This window comes from Panthera onca, chromosome D2, assembly GCF_046562875.1.
Source record: "Panthera onca isolate mPanOnc1 chromosome D2, mPanOnc1 haplotype 2, whole genome shotgun sequence".
NCBI lineage: Eukaryota > Metazoa > Chordata > Mammalia > Carnivora > Felidae > Panthera > Panthera onca.
This window is the reverse complement of record NC_138349.1, coordinates 1,290,064-1,316,412: the sequence shown is the minus strand read 5'-3', so window position 1 is coordinate 1,316,412 and position 26,349 is coordinate 1,290,064. Positions and strand designations below refer to the sequence as shown.

The 26,349-nt window shown below is 61.4% G+C and overlaps 1 protein-coding gene across 25 annotated transcripts in view; it reads left to right on the top strand.

Moving 5' to 3' along the window:
- JAKMIP3 (Janus kinase and microtubule interacting protein 3) overlaps nucleotides 1-26,349 on the top strand; it is a 114,365-nt gene that overhangs the window by 64,108 nt on the left and 23,908 nt on the right. For 3 of the 25 annotated variants that reach the window (XM_078435000.2, XM_078434994.2, XM_078435003.2), the window contains exons 4-19: nucleotides 1,215-1,430; nucleotides 2,845-2,964; nucleotides 3,518-3,664; nucleotides 4,497-4,628; nucleotides 7,099-7,134; nucleotides 7,921-7,980; nucleotides 9,729-9,860; nucleotides 10,756-10,884; nucleotides 12,640-12,723; nucleotides 14,278-14,340; nucleotides 16,826-16,924; nucleotides 17,951-18,049; nucleotides 18,129-18,188; nucleotides 24,174-24,239; nucleotides 24,970-25,038; nucleotides 25,125-25,202. In XM_078435000.2, the coding sequence (XP_078291126.1) occupies nucleotides 1,215-1,430; nucleotides 2,845-2,964; nucleotides 3,518-3,664; nucleotides 4,497-4,628; nucleotides 7,099-7,134; nucleotides 7,921-7,980; nucleotides 9,729-9,860; nucleotides 10,756-10,884; nucleotides 12,640-12,723; nucleotides 14,278-14,340; nucleotides 16,826-16,924; nucleotides 17,951-18,049; nucleotides 18,129-18,188; nucleotides 24,174-24,239; nucleotides 24,970-25,038; nucleotides 25,125-25,202 (1,590 nt within the window). The remainder of the gene's footprint in view (nucleotides 1-1,214; nucleotides 1,431-2,844; nucleotides 2,965-3,517; nucleotides 3,665-4,496; nucleotides 4,629-7,098; nucleotides 7,135-7,920; nucleotides 7,981-9,728; nucleotides 9,861-10,755; nucleotides 10,885-12,639; nucleotides 12,724-14,277; nucleotides 14,341-16,825; nucleotides 16,925-17,950; nucleotides 18,050-18,128; nucleotides 18,189-24,173; nucleotides 24,240-24,969; nucleotides 25,039-25,124; nucleotides 25,203-26,349) is intronic. The other 22 variants (XM_078434999.2, XM_078435018.2, XM_078434998.2 and 19 more) reach the window with 16 other exon arrangements.

Below are 26,349 nucleotides of genomic sequence, written 5' to 3'. Positions count from 1 at the left end.
ACTAATTGAGTGTGTTGCCTCTTTCCGCATTTCTGTGTGCCTGAGTAAATGGGAAGTTGGCAATTAAGGATTTCTTTTATTCTGTTCAGTTCATCGCTTGCCTGTGAATGCTGTGATCTGGGCTAATTAGACATCTCATTGCTTTGTTTCTAAGCTGACTTCAGCAGATGGCTGATTTATTAGCTTATTTAGCCTAAAACAGCAAGTGAAGCATCGAGGGGTCCTATCCTATTCTGTTTTGAAAATATGTTTTAAACTGGGTCTGAAGAATGGGTAGCAGTGGGGTCTGTCCCGCCTCCCGCCCTTTGGCAGCCCGGACGAGGGCCTCGGGGACAGGTGGCTGCTGTAGGGGGCTGAGCGCTCTAGCGACAGTGGGGAGGGCTGCGGGCCCCTCACAGCCAGGAGCCCGAGGGCACGTGGAGGCCTGGCCAGATCAGAGGCTCCTGTTCTCCAGGTTGGAACCTACTTGTCCAGAGACCCCTCTCCTCCAAGCTTTGGTTCAAAGCAAGATTAATTACAAATGCAGCTTTGCCCGCAGACAGTGGGGCAGCAGCTGGGCTTCCGTCCACGCCTCGGAGCAAGGAGAGGCTGGAGGCAGGATAAGCGTGTGGGCTCCAGCCCCTTCTGGGCCGAGTGCCCCTCAGAGAGGGGAGGAAAGAGGCAGCGAGGAGCTCTGCTTCTCGTGTCCACAGCCTGCCTGTGTGCAGACGGACCTTGCTGCTCACAACCCCTACTGATGGGGTTCAGGGAACCCGGGGAATCCCCCTGCCATGCCCAACACGGAGCTGGAGGGGGCCTCGTGGACCTGCCAGACAATGCCAGCCCCCGGTGCCGCCTAGGAGCCCCCGCAGGCCAGCACCCAGGAGGGTGGTCCTGCCAGAGCACAGGGAGGCTGGGAGGGCTGCACAGGGAGGCTGGGAGGGCTGCACGGAGTCTGGGAAGGAGTGTGTGTCAGTTGCACGAGCTCGGACTGACCCAGCAGAGCAGAGCCCCGCCCGGGACGGGGGAGTCCCGCTGTGGCCTGAGCGGTGGGGCTCTCGGTCCAGGGCTACCCGCTTTGCTTCCTTCCGGTCTCAGAGCCGGGAGACGCTGGCGGGGCTGCTGCCGTGGGGACCCTCCCGATGCTTGTTCGTAGCTCTGCTCCATCTGTTTCTATGGTAACTGCAGATCTGTACTCTGCCTGCCTGTGTGATTGTGTTCTGTTCTCCTTGTAGATGGAGGAGATAAAATTTAAAGACAGAGCAGTCTTCGTGCTGGAGAGAGAGTTAGGGGTTCAAGCCGGGCATGCTCAGAGACTGCAGCTCCAAAAAGAGGCTTTAGATGAGCAGCTGTCCCAGGTCAAAGAGGCTGATCGGCACCTGGGCAGCCCCAGGCGGGAACTTCCTTACGCAGGCGGTGCAGGAGACGCCTCAGACCACTCGGGAAGCCCTGTAAGCACCTCCCCACGCTTTGCCTGGTGATCCAGAGTCACAGACAGACACCGCTGCACGTAGCTATGTGGCCCTGCTCTGGCAGCTCCCCAGGGAGTTGAGAGCCTAGGTCCAGAGTCCAGAACCAGAACCTCCTGCCCCGGGGACTGACCATATCTGCAGCCCACCAGCCAGACCCCGGACCCTTCAGCTTCTCTGGCTTGGCTGGGAGGGCAAACAGACTTCCTTCCTTGCTAACGTGACACAGCACTGGCCGTCACTTGATCACCCTCCCGTGGACCCCCAAGGCTTCAGGCTTCCAGCTGGAGCCCACCTGCAGTTGCCGGGATCCCCCGGTGGCTCAGGGCCCTTGCTTGCTGGTGCTGGTTCCGGCCCCGGGCTAGCGGGATGAGGCCATCTCCGAGTGCACGGGCTCCTGGCTCCTTACTCGCCCACATCCCCACCAGTCACCCCTCACCCGCTTTTTGTGTGACCATGCCACCTTTCTGCTCCTCTTCGGCCTGCTGTGACAGCGTGGGGGCAGCCAGCAGCCGCAGGGCCGTGACATCATTCATTCGTCATCACTGCTCCTCATTCAGAGCCCTCTGGAGTGGTTCTGGGAAATCTGGGATGGGGGGGTGGGGAATCTAAATTCCATGGACCCTCAATGCGGGTCCTGCTGGGCCTGCTCCCTAGCCTCTCCTGCACCTGCTGAATGAGGAACCCTTCCTCAGTCCTTCCTGGACATACATTTGTTTGCTCTGAGGACAAAATGTTTGAGCTGAGCCAGCCCGAGGACAGCGACATTTCAAGAATAGAAAATGATTTTTTATAATCTTATTATAAATGGCTTAACTGAATTAAATCCTGCTCTGGCACTCGATAGATTGCAGTCAACTCCAGAGAGATTTTGAAACTGGATCAAAACGTTTTCACTGATTTTTGAATGAGGTTCCAGACGTTTCAAAAGTGACCTTTTAGAACCTCCGTGTGAGGGAGCACACTTCTTGGGAAACCGCCCTTTGCAAGCCTTCAGTTGAACTTCTTTTCCTGTGCTCAGGTCACATTGCGGGGGAGGGGGGGGAAACAGGCGCAGGGCGGACCCCCCCTGAGCCGTGGCCAGCAGCCCCCAGCGCGGCCGGGAGCAGCCACGCCTGTGGTGCCTGCATTTGCACGCCCTTGCCTGCCTTACACCTCTGCACGCCCCTGGACATTTCTGCTCTTTCCTTCTGTCCCCATTGCGAGGCTTGCGGTGCCCCCGGCGGTGGAGCCAGCAGTCACCTGCCCCGGGGGTCGGTCCGCACCCGCCCACCCGCCATTTGGAGTCACGGGCGCTCGTGACGCGGAACCGCTTTGTTTTCCATGGTGTGTTGGGATTGCGGAGGTTTTCACGTCTGTGTCTGTGGACAGTTATTTGCAGTGATTTTTGTTTTAGGAACAGCAGTTGGATGAAAAGGACGCTCGGCGCTTCCAACTTAAAATTGCAGAGCTGAGCGCGATCATTCGGAAGCTGGAGGACCGAAATGCCTTGCTGTCGGAAGAAAGGAATGAGCTGGTGAGTGGGGGTCTGGGCCCTGCGGGTCTATGGCTGCGGTGTGGGGGAGGGGCAGGGGGCGCCCACTTCCAAAATTCCTTTTGGAGAGGAGGAGCGATAGTTCCAAGGGCAGCGCTTGCGTAAGGCCTCTTGGCTGTTCCAATAAAGCTTTATGAACAAAACCGGGGGGGGGGGGGGGGGGGGGAGGGGGCCGGGGGGCGGGGCAGATGCGGGCCTCAGGCACTGGTTGGTTGATCCCGGTTTCTCATTACTGAGCAAAAGTACCCTCAGTCCTGTGTGTCATCTGGGATGAGTGAGGTCCTCACCCCTAGGTGGAGCCATCACGATTAGTCCTAACAGGCCCTGAAATTTCCAGGTGATTGTGTCTGAGGGTGAGCTTCTCCCCGAGGGGTCACGGGCGGGCGAGTTTACTGCAGCTCTAATTGGCAAAATAGAGCCTTGGCCCCGGACTGTTTCCCTCCACTGTGGCCAAAGCGTATTCTGGTCGGTTTGCCGACTCTGTTCAGGGACTGTTGGTCCCATGTCACACTTAAAATCGTGTCGTGTCTTTCAGTTAAAGCGCTTAAGAGAAGCTGAGAGTCAATACAAACCGTTGTTGGATAAAAACAAGCGTCTCACTCGGAAGAATGAAGATCTGTCCCACACTTTGCGTCGGATGGAAAACAAGCTAAAATTTGTCACGCAGGAGAACATAGAAATGGTAAGGGGCCCTGGCTGGTCCGTCAGGCCAGCGGGATTGCTGGAGAGCTCACCAGCAGCTAGCGACAAGCTCCCCCACTGCTCACAGCAAGCAAGGCTGGATACCAAGATCCCCGCGGGCCTCGGGCCTCACATACGCTGTGGGGCCAGGACCCGGCCCAGGCCTGCTGGCTGCGAGAGGAGGTCCGAGCACTGGTGGGGAGCGGTCCTGGGCGCCCGCCTGGGGGAACCGGGCAGGGGAGTCACTGAGCAAGTCCCGCCCGAGCCCCAGGCCTGCTGCCGGGTATAACACGAGGACCTTGGACTGCGCCTGTTCTCACTCTGAAAACTCTCGGGCACAGATGGGGAGAGTCCCAGAACGCCTGCGTGGAGGGGAAGGAGTCGGCCGAGCAGCACCCCGCAGACCCCACGTTGGGGGAGGCTCACTCCTGCACATCCACGGAGTGTGGGATGGTTAGCCGGTGTCTCCTGCGTCCCTTCCGTCCCAAAGGCCCCAGAGGTCGCAGGCGAGAGTTTAGCTAAAGAGTAACTCAGTACGACGTTCGGGAGCGGGGTGTCCTCAGCACCCGGCTGCAGAAATGCCTTCTTCCCGCGCTGAGCTGGGAAGAGGCGGCGGGTGAGGGATGGCAGGCCGCCCACGCCGTCGCATCCTGGGGTGCAGACTCGCCCCGCGCGTGTCCCCAGGGCCCTGCAGCCCGCTGCCCCGAGGCCCGAGCAGAGGGGCCCCTGTCCCCCAGCAGACGGGCTGCGCGTGCCCGCTGGCAAAGAAGACCCCGTTCCCCCGTCGCCCGGTCGACCCCTCATCCACCGCCGCGGTCTGCTTGGCTTTGCAGAGACAAAGAGCCGGGATCATAAGGAGACCCAGCTCCTTAAACGACCTGGATCAAAGTCAGGACGAAAGAGAAGTTGACTTCTTGAAACTTCAAATTGTGGAGCAGCAGAACCTCATAGACGAGCTTTCTAAGGTGCCCAGCGTCCCCTCCGCGGGGCACTCGCGTCCCGCCGCGCCACCCCTGTGCCCTCCAGCCTCCGCCCTCCCCATCGCCCTCGGCCCCGCCCCCTCATATCTCCCTCGGGTCCTGTCCCTTCCTTATCCCTCCGCCCCTCCCCTTATCCCTCCGCCCCTCCCCTTATCCCTCCGCCCCTCCCCTTATCCCCTCCCTTCTCGTCCTTTCCCTCTCCGCCCCTTTCCCCCCCCCACAACCTCTGAGCCCTTTCCACTCCCTCGTCCCTGGGCCCCACCCTTCTCATCTTCTTCGGCCCCACCTCTCCCTCCTCCAGCCCCTCCGCTCGACCCTGTCCTCCCCTCCCCTCCCTCTGCCCCGCCCCTACAGCTTATCAGCCCCTCCCCTCCACCCCTCCCGTCTCCCTTGGCCCCTCCCTTTCACTCTTTCTTTTTGTCTCTGCCCCACCCCTCTACTCCCTCAATCACATCCCTCCGTTCCCTAGGCCCCTCCTCTCTCCCTGGGCTCCTCCCCTCCCCCTCCCCTCGGTCCCTCCCCTCCTCCTTCCCTCGGTTCTTCTCCCTTCCTCGGCCCCTTCCCTCCCATCTCCCTAGGCCCGTCCTTTCTCCCTGGGCTCTTCCCTTCCTTCTTCCCTCGGCCCCTCCCCTCCTCCTCCCTTTGGTCCCTCCCCTCCTTCCTCCCTCAGCCCCTCCCCTCCCGTCCTCCTAGCCCCCTCCTCTTTCCCTGGGCCCCTCCCCCCCTCTTTCCCTGGGCACCCCCCCTCCTCCTACCTCGGCCCCTCCCCTCCCCCCTCCGGTCCCTCCGCTCCCGGCTCCCTAGGCCCCGCCTCCCCTCCCTCCCTCGGCCCCTCCTCTTTCCCTGGGCACCTCTTCTGCTCCTTCCCTGGGCCCCCTCTCCTCCTCCCTCAGTCGGCCCCTGCCCTCCTCCTCCCTTCGGTCCCTCCCCTCTTTCCTCCATAGGCCCCTCCTCTCTCCCTCCGCCCTTTCCTTCCTTCCTCCCTCCCTCAACCCCTCTCCTTCTCTTTTCCTCGACCCTTCCCCTCCTCCTTTCGGTCCCTCCCCTCCTTCCTCCCTCAGCCCCTGTCCTCATAGGCCCCGCCTCTTTCCCTGGGCCCCTCCCCCTCCTCCCTCCCTCGGCCCCTCCCCTCCCACAGGATCCTTGCATTGGGGAACCCAGCAGGGGAGTCCTCCCGGCCCTCCCTAGGGGCCCCGCTGTCAGGCCCCAGCGCTAAAACTGCGTGGTCCCCTCCTCGCTTTAGACCCGAGGTTTCAAAGGCAGCAGTGCCGCAGTGTTAGCTCCTGGGACCCCGGGACAGAGCAGCACACCTGGGGGCTAGCACGCTTCTCCGTCTGAAGGCCAGAATCCAGTCAAGGTGCGGGCAGGGCCCCGCTGCTTCAGGGAGCGCCAGGGCGGGGTCCGTTCATCACCACGTCTCCTCTCTCTGAGCTCCGCCTGTCTCCGCGGGGCCTGCTCTCTGTGTCCCTCCCGTTCTCTTCTCTCCTGAGGACACCTGCCCACCCTAATCCGGGATGGTCTCACCTCCAGAGCCCTGACTCAAAAGCACCTGCAAAGGCGCTATTCCAGATAAGGTCCAGAGCCAGGTTCTGGGCATTCCCGGGGAGGGGGGCCCATCCAGCCCGCTACACTGCCCTATCCCTGTGGCCCCTACAGCCCCAGTACAGTTTTGCAAATAGTCCTGCATCAGACCCTTCCAATTACCCTGCTTGGGGGCCTTCTGCTTCTTGTTGGGGTCCATTCAGATCTGTTCAGAGCAAGTGGCCTTGGTCATTCTGTGACCTCCAGGGGCATCCGAAGGGACAGCATTGTCTCTTGCTGGTGTGGCTTGTGGCCCAGAAGTGCTGGCCTGGCCTGGCTTGTTTTTTTTTGTTTTTTTTGTTTTTTTTTTTTTGTTCCTGGTTTTTTTGGTAAGCTCTATGCCAATCGTGGGGTTTGAACTCAAGACCTTGAGATCAAGAGTCCCATGCTCCATGGACTGAGCCATCCGGGCGCCCCAAGGCCAGTTGCCCCAAGCAACTTAAGTTGCTTCCAGAGTAGCAGGAAGTTGCCCACTGCGGGCTGCAGGACGGCGTCCCCCCAACACAGCCTCCTCTGGCCGTGCCTGAGAGCTGACCTCTTTATTCAAGCACACAGTGACCGTCGATGCCCACGATAATGAGAATCTACGGGGGAATATAGGAAAAGGAAGAAATCTTGGTCGATTACAATTGTACATTACTTCAGTTTCTGAAAGGAAGGTGACAGGACCTCAGCCCTGAGCTGAGGGCCCCTGGGCACTTCTGCAGGTTCACGGTGCCCTTGGGAGGTCAGCTTGGGAGGGAGAAAGGACCGCGAGGGCCAAGTCACATGCTCCCTCTCCAGGCAGTGGGAATTGGGGCAGCCAGCAGGCTCGGGGTCTCCCGCAGGAGCAGGTCTGGGCCCCCAGTTCTCTAACATGCTGTTCTCCCCCTAGACCCTCGAAACTGCCGGCTACGTGAAGAGTGTGCTGGTAAGTAATTCTCTCTCCTACATCCACGCCCATTTTCCAGGGCACTTGTCCCTGGGACCCCTGGTGCTGGTGGCTCCTTCCAGTCCAGACAAAGGTGGCTGTGCCCACACAGCACTTGCTACCTGCCCAAAGGCTTTGCAGCAGTGGCCGAGAAGCCCATCCATTAGGGTCAGACAGGTGCCCCACATGGCCTTTGGTGATGCCTGCAGGAGTCGGCACCCAGCCAGGTTTGCCGTCCCTGGGGCACCGCACCCCCACGGGTTTCTCCCCCGCCGGCGTGGCCCAGCAGTCTAAGTGTGGCTGGCGCGTGGTCAGGGCCACGGAAACACAGTGTAGCTCCCTGGGGAGAAACGGGATTTTTGTCTCTGCAGGATCCGTCTCCACCTGTGCAGGGCTGCCGTTTTCCAGACACCTGCTCAGACAGTGCGGAGCAGGGCTGGGCCACCGTCCCTGCCGGTTCCGGTTCCGGTGTGCGTGCTGCTCAGAGCCCGCCCCCTACCCCTACCCCCCCTACCCCCCCGCACACTCTGAAGGAGGCTTTGCACCCTGAGCAGGGTGGGGCGAGGGCCCCCCCACAACGTGGGCCGTCACTCACTTCAGCCCAAGTGGAAGCCACAGGGCATCAGCACCTGCAGCGTGATGGTCCTCCCTGAGCAGGGCCGTGTGTTCATGAGCATACGGCGTGCCCATCCAGAAAGCGCTCTGCAAGTCCGTTCGGATGACCTCGCGGGAACATTAACTGAGCTGCTCAACCACTCACAAAATCTCTTCCACTGGTTTTTGCAGGAGCGAGATAAGCTTTTAAGATTTCGAAAGCAAAGAAAGAAAATGGCGAAACTCCCCAAGGTAAAGGAGACAGCACTGACATGTGCACACACAAAATGCGTGTTTTTAAAAGCCACTTAACAGGAGTGAGTTTCTCTCTGGAGGTGAAAAGAAGATAATTTTATTATTTCCTTTTTATTAATGTTTATTTATTTGTTTTGAGAGAAAGAGTGCACGAGCAGGGGAGGGGCGGAGGAAGAGAGGATCTTAAGCAGTGGAACCCAATGCGGGGCTCGATCCCACGACCCTGGGATCAGGACCTGAGCAGAAACCAAGAGTCAGACGCTCATCAGGTTGCGTCACGCAGGTGCCCTAATAATTCTATTATTTTTTTAAGTTTATTTATTTTGAGAGAGAGAGAGCACAAGCAGAGGAGGGGCAGAGAGAGAGGGAGAGAGAATTCCACGCAGGCTCTACATTGTCAGTGCAGGGCCTGATGCTGGGCTTGAACTGACAAATCATGAGATCTTGACCTGAGCCGAAATTAAGAGTCACACACACACTTAACCGACTGAGCCACCCAGGCGCCCCAATTGTTTTTAAAAATCATTACTGTACAATAACCAAAATGAACCCAAATCAATACAATGATTATAATTTTAAATTTAGAAATCCTACCTTGTTGCTTTTAACTTTCCCAGAGAAGATATGCTTTCTGACGGCAAGGAGGAGGGGCTAGCCTTGGACCCTGACCTTCCTCTGCCGGCTCGGAGTTAGAATTCCCTCTTGCGCTGGAGTCCACAGGCCTGCCTCGTCACCACATGGTCCCCGGCCAGCACTGCAGGCTGCAGCACCTGTCTGCTGGCCCCACACAGGTCCCTCCCAGGCATGCGTGCGCCCGTAGGGAATTGGAAGCACAACCTTTTTCAATAAATGTGTGCTTTTTATTAGAGGAGATTCAGGAGAGGGGGCACCTGGGGGGCTCAGTGGGTCAAGCGTCCGACTTTGGCTCAGGTCATGAGCTCACAGCTTGTGGGTTCGAGCCCTATGTTGGGCTCTGTGCTGACAGCTCAGAGCCTGGAACCTGCTTCTGAGTCTGTGTCTCGCTCTCTCTCTCTGCCCCTCCCTCACTTGTGCTCACTCTGTCTCAAAAACAAATAAATTAACTAATTAATTTTAAAAAAGGAGATTCAGGAGATAGCCTCAAGGAAGTAACTTGTGCGCTGCTTTCTACAAAATGAGTGTTTTCTCGTTTGGCTTTTGAATGCTCAGTGGTCATTCCTCACACAGGCTGTGAGATATTCCTTAGGCACAAATGCTGGCTTCTCTGGCCCCCAGAAAGGCCCATGGGAGGAGGGAGAGGGTTTGGGGGTCTCTATCTTTGGGATTATGGCAGAGTATTTAGAGATTTTTCTGGAGGCCTGGGAGCCCGGGAGTGCAGTGGTAAGAGTGGACCTGTTGCTCTCCGCCAGGCCCCCCTGCTCCCCGGGCTTCCGTGAGGCAGGAGTGGGGAGAATCCGGGCAACTGGGATAAAGGCCAGGAGCCCTCAATGTGCAGGACAGGTTCAGCAGCCGAGGACGGGATGGCAAAGTCAGGGAGCATCGGCCACGGCGCCCTCCAGCCTTAGTGACCGGTGACCCTCATGAGCCTGACCGTGAAGGGCCCCATTGGGGACTCAGCAGAAGGGCGCGGGGAGCTCCTGGGACCGTCTGGGCCTGTATCTGGGAGAGCGCCGGGGACACTGACAGGAGGGACTTGGATAGAGTGGACACGGGGTGGGGAGGGCACATGGGTCCGTGTGTGGATTAACCCGGTCCCTCTTGGTCAGAAGCCGGTTGTGGTGGAGACGTTCTTTGGATACGACGAAGAGGCTTCCCTGGAATCTGATGGCTCCTCTGTCTCTTACCAAACGGACAGGACGGACCAGACCCCGTGCACCCCCGACGATGACCTGGATGAGGTAGCGTCCCATGGGGCCTCTGCACGGGCCGGGGCGGGGCTCCGGGGGTCCAGGGACCTGGCAAGGAGGGCCACGTGCCTCTCCCTGGCTGCCTGCACCCCTGCCCTCTCGCAGGCTGCCCTGGGGTCCGGGCCACGCCGAGACGTACATCAAGGCAACAAAACAATGAGGAGCAGCCCTGTCTTTGATAAAAGCCCAGCCAGCCTGTCCTGCCCAATCCTCCTTCCGGAAGGAACCGCCCTCATATGCAGGCGGACATCTGAGCCCCCTCACGTGGCAGGAAGCCCGTGCTGGGTTTGGTCTGACCCGCCCGGCCCCTGTGGCTGAAGGACACGTAGTGGCAGGCGGTCCACGGACCTGTCCAGGGGCACTCGGGCCAGGAGCCAGGCCTCCCCTGGCAGATCCGGGCAGGTGGCCCCATGGCCACCGACCCACGTAGAGACCTAAGCTATGGTAGCCCAGCTGCTGCCAGTGGCCCCGGGGATAAGGAGCAGGGGCCGGGCTCCGGTCACTCTCAGACACAGCCACCCTCCCACAGCAGACCGGGGTGTTCTCCTTGGAGCAGCAAACACTTCGGGGTCCGCTGGGGCCCCGCCAAGGCAGCCGCAGCCCCCGCCTTTTCCCAGGGACACCGGGTGTCCTTGCGGCCAGAAGACATTTGGGGATGGCCGTGGGAAGGGAGCCTGAGCTGTGCGGTGGGGTGGGGAGGAACCGCCTTCTCGGGCCCAGCGCTCACCTGGCCCGCACGGGGGCCCCAGCTGAGGCCCTGGCCGGGCTCCCGGCCCCTGAGGCTCACCCTGGCCTCAGTGCAGCCCGCTGGGCCTTTGTCCCTGGGGGCTCCGGGCTCACCTCCCCGGGTCCCCGGGTAACAGCGTGTCTCCATGCACCTCTCCAGGGCGTGGCCAAGGAGGAGACAGAGCTGAGGTTCCGGCAGCTGACCATGGAGTACCAGGCCCTGCAGCGAGCCTACGCCTTGCTGCAGGAGCAGGTCGGAGGGACGCTGGACGCAGAGCGAGAAGTTAAGGTCTAACTGACTTCTACTCCACGACGTTCCGGCTCCCGCCGGGGCTCCTCCCCGCTTGACCCCCCCGGCCTTGGCAGGGGCACTGGCATCGCTTCGCCTTCCGGGCCAAGTCCTCTCCCACGTTCCGCGGTTATTGTCGGGCCCGGCGATGCTCGCCGAGGCCGTCGGGAGCCCGTGTTTGGGAAGTGGCGCCGGCCGTTGGCCGGCCGCGGGTGGGACCCCAGGGCAGCCCCGGGCACAGGTGTGAGCGGTGGCCCCCCGGGAGAGCCAGGTTTGTCCCTCTGGGCACTGCAGCTGGCGGACAAGGTAAAGTCGGCTTCCTGGCCAACCTGCTGGTGGCGCTCCTGGGGCCTCCCCGTAACTGAGGCCCAGAGCCGGAGGAGGCCCGGCATCGCAGCTCGGTTCTTGAAACAAGCCAAGATTATTTGTGTGTCCAGTAAACGCTGAGCTCGGATGCCATGCCCCCCTTTCCCCTGAGCCTCGCCAGGCAGGCCCAGCCGGGAGCAGGTGGTGTCTCCTCCTGCCCCTGCTTCCCTGGACCCTGGGCCAGGTACCCATGGTCCATCTGCCAAAGGCAGGTGCCCTTGCCGGCCGCCAGGGGAGGCCGTGGTGAGGGGCTGTGTCCTGCCGCCCTCCCCCAAACCCCCTTTACCCCCGTGCCTGATGCGTGGCCTGCTCTGCCGGGGCTCAGAGGGCATGCCCAGCATAGAGAGAGAAGCTTCGTCCCTGTGGGTCTCCTGCCCTGCTGCTGTGGGGCCTGGGGGCCAGCTCTGTCCCAAGCCACACGGGACAACACCACTTAGCCATTTCTGCAACTCTGGCTGGCCGGCTGAGCATGGACGTCTTCGAACCAGGGCTCAGTGTCAGCGGGGTCCCCTCCCCTAGACTGTATATGTCCTGGCTGCCTGGAGAGCCCCTGGGCCTCCAGGGAATCGGGTGGGGACTAGCTAGGACCCCGGCCAGCTTCACTTTCATCTCTGCGGATGGAGAGCAGAGGCCAGAGGAGGGGACGGGGGAGGGAGAGCCTGGGTCCACCGATGTCATGAGGAGAGGCACCCAGGGCCCGGCCAGGGGATACCCTGCCCTCCCCAAGCTGAGGGACCCCTGACCCTGTGCCCTCATCTGCCCTGGAGGCTGTTCCTCGGGGAGCAGGAGCACCAGAAGAATGGAGTGCCCTATAGCTTGGACCTCACGAGTGCGCATGAACTCCCAGGAGGGCGGTTTGGACCCTCGGGGGCCTTGCATGCACCAGGGCAGTGAGAGTGGGCTTCCACAGGGGGCCCGGGGTGGGGGAGAAAGTGAGTGAAGTCAGCAAGCAGAATCCAGGTGAAGCCAGGACCGGCAGAGGGCGCCTGTGCGGGAAGGGAAGGGAAGGGCGTCTGGTCCCTGCTGGGCAGATGGCCAAGCCCTGCCAGTGTCCTCACTGTCGCCCTCGAGACTGGAACCAGCCCCCCTGGGCCACGCCCGGCCCAGCCCATCAGCTGTTCGATCCTGTGAACAGACTTCCTTCCACCAGCACGCTCTCAGAGCCAGTCTGCAGGCCGTCCCTGTGGTCTAAGTGAGGTCGCCTGCTTCAAACCAGCCTCAGAGTTCTTCCCTCGGTGCTGAGCACTCCTTGCAAAGGGGAGAACGGCCTCTTCTCCGGTAGCAGAGGTGGCGGAGGCAGAAGCCAGAAGGTCGCTGAGAGTCTCCGTCCCTGTGGGTATGTCCTGGCTTTTAGAGAAAGTTGGATGTATGTCTCCTCCCATCCTACAGACCCGTGAGCAGCTCCAAGCAGAGGTGCAGAGGGCCCAGACGCGGATAGAGGATCTCGAGCAGACCCTGGCCGAGCAGGGACAGGTGGGTGTGTGGAGCCCGGGTCCCTGGGGGGCTCCAGGGGGTCGGAGGGAGCCTGAGGGGCACGGACTCCTGGGGAGGGCGGCGGCCCGTGTGCGCGCGTGCAGGTGAAAGTTACTGGCTGCGCGCTAAAGACTCACACCTCAATCAAAAATGTGAAAACTGGAAGGAATCTGTATCCAGAGGAAGGAGACAGCAGCCTTGACGGGGCGGGCACGCGCCCGGCCGAGAGTGCGTGGCCTCTCTGGGCTTGGTCTGGGTGGGCCCCGTCTCTCCCCCAGCTCGGGGCCAGGATTTCAGGCCCCTGGAGGTTGTCACTCACTCCCTCACCACCTCGGGGCTCTTCGAACCCCGCGGGAGGGCGTCCTCCCGCCCTGGCCACGGGCCTGTGACCTGCTGGATGGCACAGCTCCAGGTGGAGCCACGATGCGGCTGGACGACGTCCACGTAGGGCTGGGAGGGTCTGCCTGGGAGGCGCCTGGCCCAGCACCGAGCCCCGTGCAGACCCACGGCGGTCCTCGACGTGTTAACTGCCGGGTGGACGGCCGGCCGGACAAGAGGAGGGCCTGAGTGACACCGGGGCCACACTGTGAGCGCCCCTGCCTGAGCACGCGGCCAGGCTTCAGCGCCAGACTGGCTCGCGCCCCACCACGGCCACCACATCTCCGCCCGGGGCCACGGCACACTTGGGCTGCAGGAACGGCGTTCTGGAGCCGAGCTGCGCACAGTCCTCACGGACCCTGCCTGGACTTCGAGAGTGAGATCCCTGGGCCCCACGCCATGCTGGATAGGAGCAGTGGTGGTATCTGGGACACAAGGAGGAGGAGGAGGAGGAGGAGGAGAGGGAGGGACAGGAGGAAGGGGAGGAGGGGGAGGAAGAAGAAGAAGAAAAAGAAGAAGAAGACGGAGAAGAAGGAGAAGGAGAAGGAGAAAAGACAACGCTGCCTTTCATCTGCTGAGATCAATCTTTCAAGCTTCGAAGATGACTTTGCTGGAAAGAAGCTGGGGCGATAGGCCTTCCTCCTGACACCTGACTGGAAACGCTGCTGGGGCAGGGGGCGCACCAGAGACCCTGTGCTTCCCCCAGGGCCTGACCCTGGAACGGGGTCCGCAGGACGGCCACACACGTCTCTCGCTGTTGCACAAATGCCTCCGTCTGAGTGTCCGAGAGTGAGATGGACCAGGCGCCCCCCTCCCACCCCGTCAAGGGAACCTGGCTCCCGCCGGCTCCAGTCAGGGTCCCCGGACCCGTGACGTCCACATGGTACCACGTGCCGCTGGTGCCTGGCCGGGAGCGCTGTCCACGTGGGGGCGCGAGGGGTCCGCCTGAAGCGGGGCTGCCCCCGTCTGCTCTGTCCGGGCCCCTCCCAGGAGATACAGGGTGAAATCAGAGGTGTTCATTAGCTGTGCGAATGAGCCGTCCCGGGTGGTCATGTCAGAAGCTGGGTGTTGAGTCCTTTGGTCGGATCCTCTGTTCTGCTGAATTGTGATTTAAATGCTGACTTTGAGATTAACCCTGTGGCGAATCTGTTTCTCCAATTTGATTCTGCGTCCAAGGACATGAAGTGGATTGAAGAGAAGCAAGCTTTGTATCGAAGGAACCAAGAGCTCGTGGAGAAGGTATGTCTGTGGCCGTCCGACCCTCTGGCCGCCTCCCCTGTGCTCCCGGGCGTGTGCGGCCAGCGCTGCTGGGTTGGGGGTGGGGGGGCGGGGGGTCGCTCGGCAGAGCCTCCGTGGCCGCCCCCTCGCCGGGCCTGCTGGTGGCTCACTCCCGGGAGGCCGCCCCCTCCACCTCCTGGAGACGGTGAGCCGTGCGTCTAGAGCTGCGTCTGGGCTCCTGTTCTGTCCCACGGATGGGCTCTGTGGTTGGCGAGGGCCAGGCAGGCTCTGTGGAAGAGTTGTCCTTTCAAAACCACTGGAGTCACCCCATTCAGAGGCCTTGTTGAGCCAGGACACTGTATTCCGGGAAGAGGTCCTTTGAGGGTCCCCGGGAGCTGGGCTTCAGTTTCTGTCACCACCGCGCAACTGTGAGGGCGTGTGACGTAAGCAAAGCTTCCCTGGCAGTGGCTGTGGCCGTGGCCATGGGCTCTCCTGGCTGTGGCTAACAGGAGGCTCCAAAATGCTGTCGTCCCTGTCACCCTGCCTCCAGACTGGGGCTTTTTGGCTGGAAGACATTATGTGACTGGTCAGGAAACACGGTGCACAGCTGGCCAGTGCCTGTTAGTGGCCTGAGCTCCTCCCAGGAGCTGCCTGGCTTCCCCTTGTCCCTGGACGTGAGACGTCCGTTCGTGGGCACCTCCGCCTACATCACCACCTCTCTGATCCAGCCCGTTCTTGGGGCCGGTTCAGGGAGGGACCCACAGCACTACAGGCCGAGGACTGTACATGGTTCGTCAGATGACACCTGGGCAGCTGGGGACCGTCCCCAGTGGGTAGGGCCCAGAGTGCTGTAGCAGGTGGCTCGGAACGGGGTGGGAGCCGGAGCTACATGTTCAGAGGCAGAAAGGCCATCGGGGCTTACAGTTGGCTCCCGCAGCCCCGCCATCGTCATGCCTACGTGACGGTGCCGTTGTGGCCCGTCCCTCCAAGCCACAGCCCTCGCCCTGGGCCAAGGACTTTCCGTGGCATCCGCCGCCCTTACCGAGAAGAGCCAGACTAGGGTGTCCTCACGAGCCTCAGGGCCACATCCTCGACGGTGCTTCCCACAGACCAGCAGCCCCCAGACCAAGGCCGTGGGTCCCAGTTCAGTCGCCCGCCCCGCCTGAAGCCGTCAGTCCCACACGGGGCTGTGCTTTGGGTATTATGTCTTGAACAGTGAGTGACACCTACGTGCTTCCCGCTTGTATCTTAAATCAGGACAGCTGTGCTCACCTTCTCTGGTGCTCACCTACACGTAAACACGTGTGTGCATGGAAATGCTTGTGTGCACACATAACGTTCACGTGCACACTAAAATCTTGTGTGCCCTTAAACATGCACGTGCACACTCACTCATGTGCATGCAAACACACATGCACACTTAAATGTTCTTGCATACACACCCATGAGCACATTTAACCACTGTGCACACTTAAATACTCCCTCGTACACATAACACTTGCGCACACGTAAATGCTTGTGTGTGCACAAAAATACCTACATGCTTGTGTGCACACATATATACTCATTGTACTCCTGTACTCACTCTTCTCATATATGCTTCTGTGCACACACATTTGTATGCATACATTTAAACACTTCTTACATACTTACACACTCATATGCACGCAATACATACACGTGCACATTTAAACACACACATGCACAATGTCCATGTGCAAACACTGTGCACACTTCAAACCTGTACTTTTCTCTGGCTACCATGGATGTGGGGTCACATTCTTGGCCTGTGGGTGCTCCCTCACGGCCTCAGCTGTGACACATGCACTGTGATAAGGCCCTGCCCCTGAATGCACGACTCCCTTGCTGGGTGCTGATCCCCTGGAACCATCTCTCCACCCACCCCCGAGCACCCCAGCAGGGCATTCGGTTCCCCAAACTCAGTTCGGGGGATGGGCCGAGTCCCCCGCCCGCAGCGGACACCCTTCTGGAACACCCTCTCCTGTGTTCACAAGGCCGAGTGCCCCAGGATGCGTGGCACTCACCCTTGGGAGGGCATGGGCCGTGCATGTTTCTGATTCTGTTTAAACAACCTCCTAATTAGTAAACTTAGCTCTGGAGGGGGTCAGGCAGCGATGGCTCATGGCCCTTCCATTGCTTCTGGGCCAGCCTGGGCTCTAAGGAGCACTGTCATACAGGGACATCTTGCCGTCTCTTCCCTTGATGGGTCCCTTCCCTTCCCCATCTCTGCTCAGATGGCCAGGCCGAGCTCCGGGCTCTCGGGGCTCCTCGCCCCCTGATCTGCCCCTGCGTCCCCCCATCCTGATTAACCAACGGCTGGAGACTCAACCCTGTCTCGCTAGGATGGACCCACATGGACTCCAGCTGGAGTGAGGGCTCTGGGCACTGGGGTGGGTCAGCTGTCCCACAGAGAGCCAGCAGCTGTCAGGACAGCTGGGGAGTTGACCTGTGACCTCAGGCATCTCATCTGCCTTTTATTTTACAGATCAAGCAAATGGAGACGGAAGAGGGTCGGTTAAGACACGAGGTCCAGGATGCCAGAGACCAGAACGAGCTGCTAGAGTTCCGGATCCTGGAGCTGGAGGTGTGTCTCAGGGCGGGCGCGGGCGCCAGGGCACAGGCCACCAGCCTGCAGAGCCGGGGTGGGCACAAGGGGCACAGGCCACCAGCCGTGGACGGAGGGAGGCCTGTTGTCCGGTCACTTGGCCTTCCTGACCTGAGCTTTTGTTCATGACCCCAAGAGGGAGGGCTGGAAAGGGGGCTTCTCTCTGCGTGGGGAACCATGGAGGAAACAAGGACAAAACGTACCCCGAAAGAATGAAACATGAGTGTCTGCTTCTAGACCCGTGGGGGCTGGACAATCATGGCTGTGCCTCATTGTGCTGTGGGGGCCACACGCCTGACCACAGTGGTCAGCCCGGCCAATGTTTCCTTCTTGCTCATTTAAGCCCCTGAGTGCAGGCAGCTGGGTGCCACATGGTGACCAGGCGCCCTTTGTCTGTCCTCTGCCATGACCGTGGCCTCCTGCAGCGGAGGGAGCTAGAGCAAGGCTCCCTCGGGGAAAGGGCCAGCCACGCGTGGACGGCCACATTGCTGCCTTCACCTGCCACTGTCACTCCTCCCCGTGAAGGCAGCTGGGGGCACGGTCCACCTGTGAAGCGTGAGGAAGTGATCTGGACTGGTGTTTGCCCTGCTGGCCGCCTACACACCCCTTGGGGGCCCCCTCCTCAGTCCTGGTCACCGTTGGGACCTTTGGTGACGACGAGGGCATGACCCTCGCTGGTGGGAGCGACCACACTTTGTACGATACTGTGAGAAGATGGGGGTCCCCAGGGGCTCGCTGTGGTCAGCCTGTGGAGGACCCGCTCCCTGAGGCTCCCGACAGCCCTGGAGTTCACGGTGGACGGCAGGTCGCCAGCGGGGGTGGTGACCGGGGGGCAGGGAGCTGAGCCGGATCCCCAGGGCCTGTCTTGGCCGGGAGCTCCCTTCTCCGCCAGCGTCTGTCTGCACAGGGGTCGCCTGCCGCCCTTGGGGCTTCGTTTCACAAACGTGGACCCTATTTGCGGGTCCCCGGCACAGCTCCGCGCCAGCCTCCCGCTTTCTGTCCTAGGAAAGGGAGAGGAAGTCGCCCGCCATCAACCTCCACCACACCCCGTTCGCGGAAGGGAAGAGCCCCCTCCAGGCCTACTGCGAAGCGGAAGGCGTGACGGTAAGCCCCCCGCCCCCTCGCCCTGCACCCCGTGCTGCCCACCCGGCTGGCGCTCACCCCAGCCCGTCTGTCTTTCTAGGACATCCTGGTCGCGGAGCTGATGAAGCAGCTGGACATCCTGGGGGATAACGCCGTAAGTGTATGTCGCTCTCCTGACTTGTGCATGCCTCCTCATGCGAGCCACCACCCCCGTCAGCCCCCCGGGGTCAGGGGCCCCGTGAGTCAGCTGCCCTGCCCGCCCGCACCCTCCCTGCGGCCATAGCGCTTGGGGCGGCCCCTTTCTCATGTAGTCCCCGCGTCCGGCCGGGTGGTGCCTAGCAGCCAGAGACATGGAGCTCGGCTCTGTGCTCTGCTGGGTGGGGGGGGCCTCCGCCTGCACACCGTCCCCTCCGGCAGTGGTGCTTCTGGCTAGTGTTTTCTCTGTTTCTGGAACCCTCTCCGTACCCTCGATACTCTGCAGCTCCTTCCTGTAGCTTAGATAGCCCAGACTCTTAGGGGTTCCCATCTCCTTGGTTTTGGGAGAGGGGCAGGCACCATTTATAATCTGCAAATCTTATTGAGGAGACAGTTTCGATTTCTACGGCAAACTCCTAGAAGAATACTAATTACTGAGTGACTGGACCCCTTCATCCCACCCTCCATGCATCCCTCCCTCCACCCTCTATCCTCTGTCTGTCATCCCTCCATTCGTCTATCCATCTTTACTCCTTCCCTCCATCCTCTATCCTCCACTTATCCATCCACCCATACTCCATCCACCCACCCATCCATCCATCCACCCACCCACCCCTCCCTCTACCCACCCACCCATATCCATCCACCCATCCCTCCACCCATCCCTCCACCCATCCACCCATCCCTCCACCCATCCACCCATCCCTCCACCCATCCACCCATCCCTCCACCCATCCACCCATCCCTCCACCCATCCACCCATCCACCCACCCATCCATCCATCCTCCCACCCACCCCTCCCTCTATCCTCCCACCCATATCCATCCACCCATCCCTCCACCCATCCCTCCACCCATCCACCCATCCCTCCACCCATCCACCCATCCCTCCACCCATCCACCCATCCCTCCACCCACCCACCCCTCCCTCTATCCTCCCACCCATATCCATCCACCCATCCCTCCACCCATCCACCCATCCCTCCACCCATCCACCCATCCCTCCACCCACCCACCCCTCCCTCTATCCTCCCACCCATATCCATCCACCCATCCCTCCACCCATCCCTCCACCCATCCACCCATCCCTCCACCCATCCACCCATCCACCCACCCATCCATCCATCCTCCCACCCACCCCTCCCTCTATCCTCCCACCCATATCCATCCACCCATCCCTCCACCCATCCCTCCACCCATCCACCCATCCCTCCACCCATCCACCCATCCCTCCACCCATCCACCCATCCCTCCACCCACCCACCCCTCCCTCTATCCTCCCACCCATATCCATCCACCCATCCCTCCACCCATCCCTCCACCCATCCACCCATCCCTCCACCCATCCACCCATCCCTCCACCCATCCACCCATCCCTCCACCCACCCACCCCTCCCTCTATCCTCCCACCCATATCCATCCACCCATCCCTCCACCCATCCCTCCACCCATCCACCCATCCCTCCACCCATCCACCCATCCACCCACCCATCCATCCATCCTCCCACCCACCCCTCCCTCTATCCTCCCACCCATATCCATCCACCCATCCCTCCACCCATTCCTCCACCCATCCACCCATCCCTCCACCCATCCACCCATCCCTCCACCCATCCACCCATCCCTCCACCCATCCACCCATCCACCCACCCATCCATCCATCCTCCCACCCACCCCTCCCTCTATCCTCCCACCCATATCCATCCACCCATCCCTCCACCCATCCCTCCACCCATCCACCCATCCCTCCACCCATCCACCCATCCCTCCACCCATCCACCCATCCACCCACCCATCCATCCATCCTCCCACCCACCCCTCCCTCTACCCACCCACCCATATCCATCCACCCATCCCTCCACCCATCCCTCCACCCATCCACCCATCCCTCCACCCATCCACCCATCCCTCCACCCATCCACCCATCCCTCCACCCATCCACCCATCCACCCACCCATCCACCCATCCACCCACCCATCCATCCATCCACCCACCCACCCACCCCTCCCTCTATCCTCCCACCCATATCCATCCACCCATCCCTCCACCCATCCCTCCACCCATCCACCCATCCCTTCACCCATCCCTCCACCCATCCACCCACCCATCCATCCACCCACCCATCCATCCACATATCCATCCATCCATCCATCCATCCATCCATCCACCCATCTTCTATCTGCCCTTTATCCATCATTCTGCACTCATTGAGTCCCCTGTCCAATGAGCAGTTCAGCTGTGCTAGAAGGCAGCCTCACTCACCACCCAGAACTTTTCCTCCTCCAAGGTATACCAATAAGCATACAGTCTACGGCTAATCCTAAGACACCTTGGTTTCCCCATCCTGGTCACTGTTCTTGAGAAAGAGCAAGGCACTTAGTCAAATTAGCGCACTGCATGAAGCGGAAAGAGAAAAACGCAAAAACAAATGCGTGTAAACACACCCACACATACTCAGGCACACACACCCAAACCCAGGCACTCACACATATTCCTGGGGCTAGTTGTTCTTTCCAGCAGCTGTGACGTGTACAGGGCCCTGTGTCGACAAGAACCCTTCTGTCCTTGAACCCCCTTCACTTGGGAAGGGAGGCTCCGCTGGCTGTATTTGGCCCTCCCCCAGACCCATCTCGGCTGTAGGTCGTTGAGGCCTCAGCTCGTGGCAGGGATGGGGTCCGGTCCCGAGTTGCCAGGCCCCATCACAGGCTCTTGGGAACCATATTGGTTAACCTTCCGATTCACAGCTGGAGAAACTGAGGCCCAAGAGGACACCCGTTCAGGGTCACAGAGCTGGTGTAGGTTCAGCCTACCTCTGTCCAGTTCAGTCCAGGGCCCCTCCCCAACCCTGTAGCTGCCTACTCAAGAGCACCAGGAGGCAGGACAGCCATGGGGCCATCAAGTGGCCTCAGAGTATGGGGACAGAGGCTATTGGGGCCGAGAGGATACACCTTCAGATTTATGCTCAGGTGACTGTGGGGAGACCATGGCAGTTCCTGCCAGTGGGTCGGAGGACATCCCTTCAGGTGGTCACAGTTGAGCATATGGGCACACTTCACACGCACCTCGTGACCCAAGACTGTGCCCCATGGAGCCTGAGCCCACAGATCCATTCCTGGAGCTCAGAGTGGCCTGGCACCTGAAGCAGGTGACAGGGACAGCCTGGCCCCTGCTACGGTCACAGCCAGGACATACTCGTGCTGTGGCTGCTTGGCACAGTCCACCTCCGAGAAGCTCGCAGCCTCCAGACCGGCTACGTGGGTGCCTGAACCCCAGACCTCGGTTTGCTCAAGAGTCGGGGCCCTTGGAGTTGAGCAGAGGCTGGCAGGGGCCGAGTGGATCCCCACCCTCCCTGGTGGGCGGCACCACTCGCCACTGCTGTACCTGGACCGCAGAGAGATGGGTCACCCCGGGAAGGCGGGGCAGATGGCACCTGGCTGAGGTTGGGGCCTGGGGATGGGGTCACCTCCTGGCCGGGCTGCTCACCCGATGGGACGCTGCAGGCCCTTCAGCCCCCAGCATAACCATGTCCTGGTAGGATCTCCCTGAAGCCCCTTGCTCAGCCTTCCCCGGTTCCTGTCTTGGGAGGAGGGCGTGCACGGGCGCCTGGCCAGCTTCCCCGAGAGCAGGGGGTGTGAGGAGCGTCTGCCCAGCCCGGCTCCGTGCCGAGTCGGGGTCACTGTGACCCAAGGACACAGCTTGCTCTGCGCCTATGGCACCTGGTCACCGGCCCCCCCTTTGCTGGCTGCTGCTGGGGTAGAGGATGGTGAGAGACCCCTGCCCTTGGGAGGGCTTTCTCAACAGACTGACCCTGAGTCAGGGGCGTTCCAGGCTGTAGGGGGCTGTCGTCCAGCTCAGTGATCCCAGCAGCCTCTGCCCTGCTCTGGTCTCTGCTTCCCCTCCGCACCCACGGCTGTCCCGCACGTTGGGCCCCGCAGTGGGGACGGTCCAGCTCCTGCTCTGCCCCGGTGCTGCTGCAGGTGGGAGTCAGGGTCCGAGTGAGTGAAACGCCTGTAGCCTCCGAGGACGCTCGTTGGCCCCAAAGCCAGACGCGCCCAGAAGGAGCACCCAGGTGGCCCCTTGGGAAGAGGCATGAATACGCTGAGCAGAAAAAGACAAAGAGCCAGGGAGGGGTGGACACCATTTCGTAGCCATGAGTGTCCGGTGTTCACCCCACACGTCCAGGCGGTGTTTTAATAATAGTAATGCGGGCTGCACATGCGGCAGCTGGCTTTCAATAAAGACGCGGACGGGATCGGTGGGGACACGTGTGTTGCCGCTGCCCGTGTTATGCTACCCCCCCACCCCCGCCTCTGCCTCAGCTGGCTACTTACAGTGTCCTGGTCACCAGCAACGGAGGACAGAGGGGACAGAATAGAGAAGCACCTCGGAGTCCCCAGGGTCAGGAGTAGAGGGGTTGAAGACCCCAGGAGACAATTTCAGAAAAAGTGACCTTAGAGGTGACCCCAGTCCCCTGTGCTTCTCCATCAGTCCCACTCCTGGCACCCCTACTCACCCCCACCAGGAACCCCAATTCACCCCTCCCCACCGGCTCCCCCAGTCACCCCCTACCTGCACTCCTCACCGATGCCCCCATTCACCCCCCACCCAGCACCCCCATTCACCTCCCTCCTCATAGCCCTAACAGGTCACCCCCATTCACCCCCCAGTGGGCACCCCCATTTCCCCACCTGGCAACCCCATTCATCCCCCTCCTCGTACCCCCCACCGGGCACCCCCATTCACCTCCTACCCTCACCCCCATTCACCCCCCACCCAGCATCCCCATTTACCTCCCTCCTCGTACCCCCCCACTGGTCACTCCCATTCACTCCCCACTGGGCACCCCCATCCCCGCCACCTGGCACCCCCATTCATCCCCCTCCTTGTACCCCCCAACCGGGCACCCCATTCACCTCCTACCCTCATCCCCATTCACCTCCCTCCTCGTACCCCCCCACTGGTCACTCCCATTCACCCCCCACTGGGCACCCCTATCCCCCCCACCTGGCACCCCCATTCATCCCCTCCTTGTACCCCCCCACCGGGCACCCCCATTCACCTCCTACCCTCACCCCCATTCACCCCCCACCCAGCATCCCCATTCACCTCCCTCCTCGTACCCCACCACTGGTCACTCCCATTCACTCCCCACTGGGCACCCCCATCCCCCCCACCTGGCACCCCCATTCATCCCCCTCCTCATACCCCTCCACCGGGCACCCCCATTCACCTCCTACCCTCACCCCCATTCACCTCCCTCCTCGTACCCCCCCACTGGTCACTCCCATTCACCCCCACTGGGCACCCCTATCCCCCCACCTGGCACCCCCATTCATCCCCCTCCTCGTACCCCCCCACTGGGCACCCCCATTCACCTCCTACCCTCACCCCCATTCACCCCCCACCCAGCACCCCCATTCACCTCCCTCATTGTACCCCCTACTGGTCACTCCCATTCACCCCCCCGCTGGGTACCCCCATCCCCCCGACCTAGCACACCCCCGTTCATCCCCCTCCTCATACCCCCCACTGGGCACCCCTATTCACCCCCCACCCAGCACCCCCATTCACCTCCCTCCTCGTACCTCCCACTGGTCACTCTCATTCACCCCCCACTGGGCATCCCCATTCCCCCCACCTGGCATCCCCATTCATCCCGCTCCTCTTACCCCCCCCACCAGACACCCCCATTCACCCCCCACCCAGCACCCCCATTCACCTCCCTCCTCATACATCCCACTGGTCACTCCCATTCACCCCCCACTGGGCACCCCCGTTCCCCCCACCTGGCACCCCCATTCATTCCCTTCCTCATACCCCCCACCAGGCACCCCCATTCACCTACCCACACTGCACCTGGCACCCCCATTTGCCCCCCCACCTCATTATTTCAGTCTGGGCACCTCTGAAAGCGCTGCCCCTGACTGCACACGTGTCTGCTTTGGGTGCAGAATCTGACCAACGAGGAGCAAGTGGTCGTCATACAAGCTAGGACGGTCCTGACCTTGGCCGAAAAGGTAACCGTAGCACCCGTGTGGATGCTCTTGGGACAGGGCTGGGCCCCGCAGGCCTCTCTCTCTGTGCTCAGAGCTCAGAGAGGATGCTGTCCTTGGAGGAGGGGCTTCTGGGCTGGGGGTGGGGAGGCCGTTAACCCCGTCCACCTTGGGAGGTCTGGCAACACGCCGGTCAGCGCCCACCACACGTGCGTGCACATCACACATCCGCCAGACTTTGAGTCAAGGCCGACTCTGCCTTAGTTTCCTCCCCAAGGACCAGGCAGTGTCGTGGGTCTGTGTACCATTTGCTTTCTGTTCACCCCACCGGGACCCTCCCCTGGGTGCTGCCCGGCCCACCTGGGCCCCCACCCCCCAGCCAGAGCCTGCCTGGCGGGCCGGCCGTCAGCACCCACCCCCCGGGGCCTCCGGCAGGGAGGAGAGAGGGAGTCCCGGCAAGTCGGGCTCCAGGGGGCATGGGACTGGGGGAGAACGTCCTCCGGCTGAGCTCTCGGGTGTATCTTCCCGCCGAACCCCTGCCAACGACCCTCCCCTCCCCTCCCTGGAGAAGTGGGGCACAGACTTCCTGGAGGCGAAGTGGGGGTGTCTGGACGCTGGGCACGCGGAGCGCACGGTGCCAACCCGACCCCCGCTCCTAGGCCGCCTGTGGAGCCTGGGGGGAGGTGGGATGGCTTTGGTGCCCGCGTGGCCACTGGAAAGGTCACCGCCACCTGCTCTTTCGGTTTGTGTCCAGTGGCTCCAGCAGATCGAAGAGACGGAGTCAGCCCTGCACCGAAAAATGGTTGACCTGGAGAGCGAGAAGGTTGGTGGGCGTCTTGCCTCGTGTCCGCAGCACGATATCGCCAGGTGGGTGCCCGAGGCCGAGACACGGGTCCTCTTGTGTTTCAGGAGCTGTTCAGTAAGCAGAAGGGTTACCTTGATGAGGAGCTGGATTACAGGAAGCAGTCCTTGGACCAGGCTCACAGGGTAAGAGCCATTTGGCGGGGCAGGTGCAGATCTGGGGAGAAACGGGGGGAGTTGCTCACACGTCGGGTGCCTGGGGCCAGGGTGACCACCGTGGGGTCCCTCTCTGCACGTCTCCCTGTCAGCGAGGTCCGAGATGCCCTACTGCCCCGTCAGCACTTTGCCCTGTGAAGGCAGAACCCAAATGGATATTTAAAATGAGTCGAAGAAGTAGGATTCACGACAAGTGACGCTGCTACGAGTTAACTGAACACAGTTGCATGTGAGGAACCTCATTCTCTGGGGATTCCGGCTTGTGTGCCCCCGCTCCGAGTGTGCGTGTGCCCCTGCTCTGAGAAGTGTGCGCGTGCCCCCCTCTGAGTGTGCGTGTGCCCCTGCTCCGAGAAGTGTGCGTGTGCCCCCGCTCTGAGAAGTGTGCGTGTGCCCCTGCTCCGAGAAGTGTGCGTGTGCCCCCGCTCTGAGAAGTGTGCGTGTGCCCCTGCTGCGAGAAGTGTGCGTGTGCCCCTGCTCTGAGTGTGCGTGTGCCCCTGCTACAAGAAGTGTGCGTGTGCCCCGCTCCGAGAAGTGTGCGTGTGCCCCTGCTGTGAGAAGTGTGCGTGTGCCCCTGCTCCGAGTGTGCGTGTGCCCCCGCTGCGAGAAGTGTGCGTGTGCCCCTGCTGCGAGAAGTGTGCGTGTGCCCCCGCTGCGAGAAGTGTGTGTGCCCCCGCCCCGAGAAGTGTGAGTGTGCCCCTGATGCGTATAGTGTGCGTGTGCCCCGCTCCGAGAAGTGTGCGTGTGCCCCTGCTCTGAGTGTGCGTGTGCCCCTGCTGCGAGAAGTGTGTGTGTGCCCCTGCTGCGAGAAGTGTGCGTGTGCCCCTGCTGCGAGAAGTGTGTGTGCCCCCGCTCCGAGAAGTGTGCGTGTGCCCCTGCTCTGAGTGTGCATGTGCCCCTGCTCCGAGTGTGCGTGTGCCCCCGCTGCGAGAAGTCTGCGTGTGCCCCTGCTCCGAGAAGTGTGCGTGTGCCCCCGCTGCGAGAAGTGTGCGTGTGCCCCTGCTCCAGGAAGTGTGCGTGTGCCCCTGCTGCGAGAAGTGTGCGTGTGCCCCTGCTGCGAGAAGTGTGCATGTGCCCCTGCTCTGAGTGTGCATGTGCCCCTGCTCCAAGAAGTGTGCGT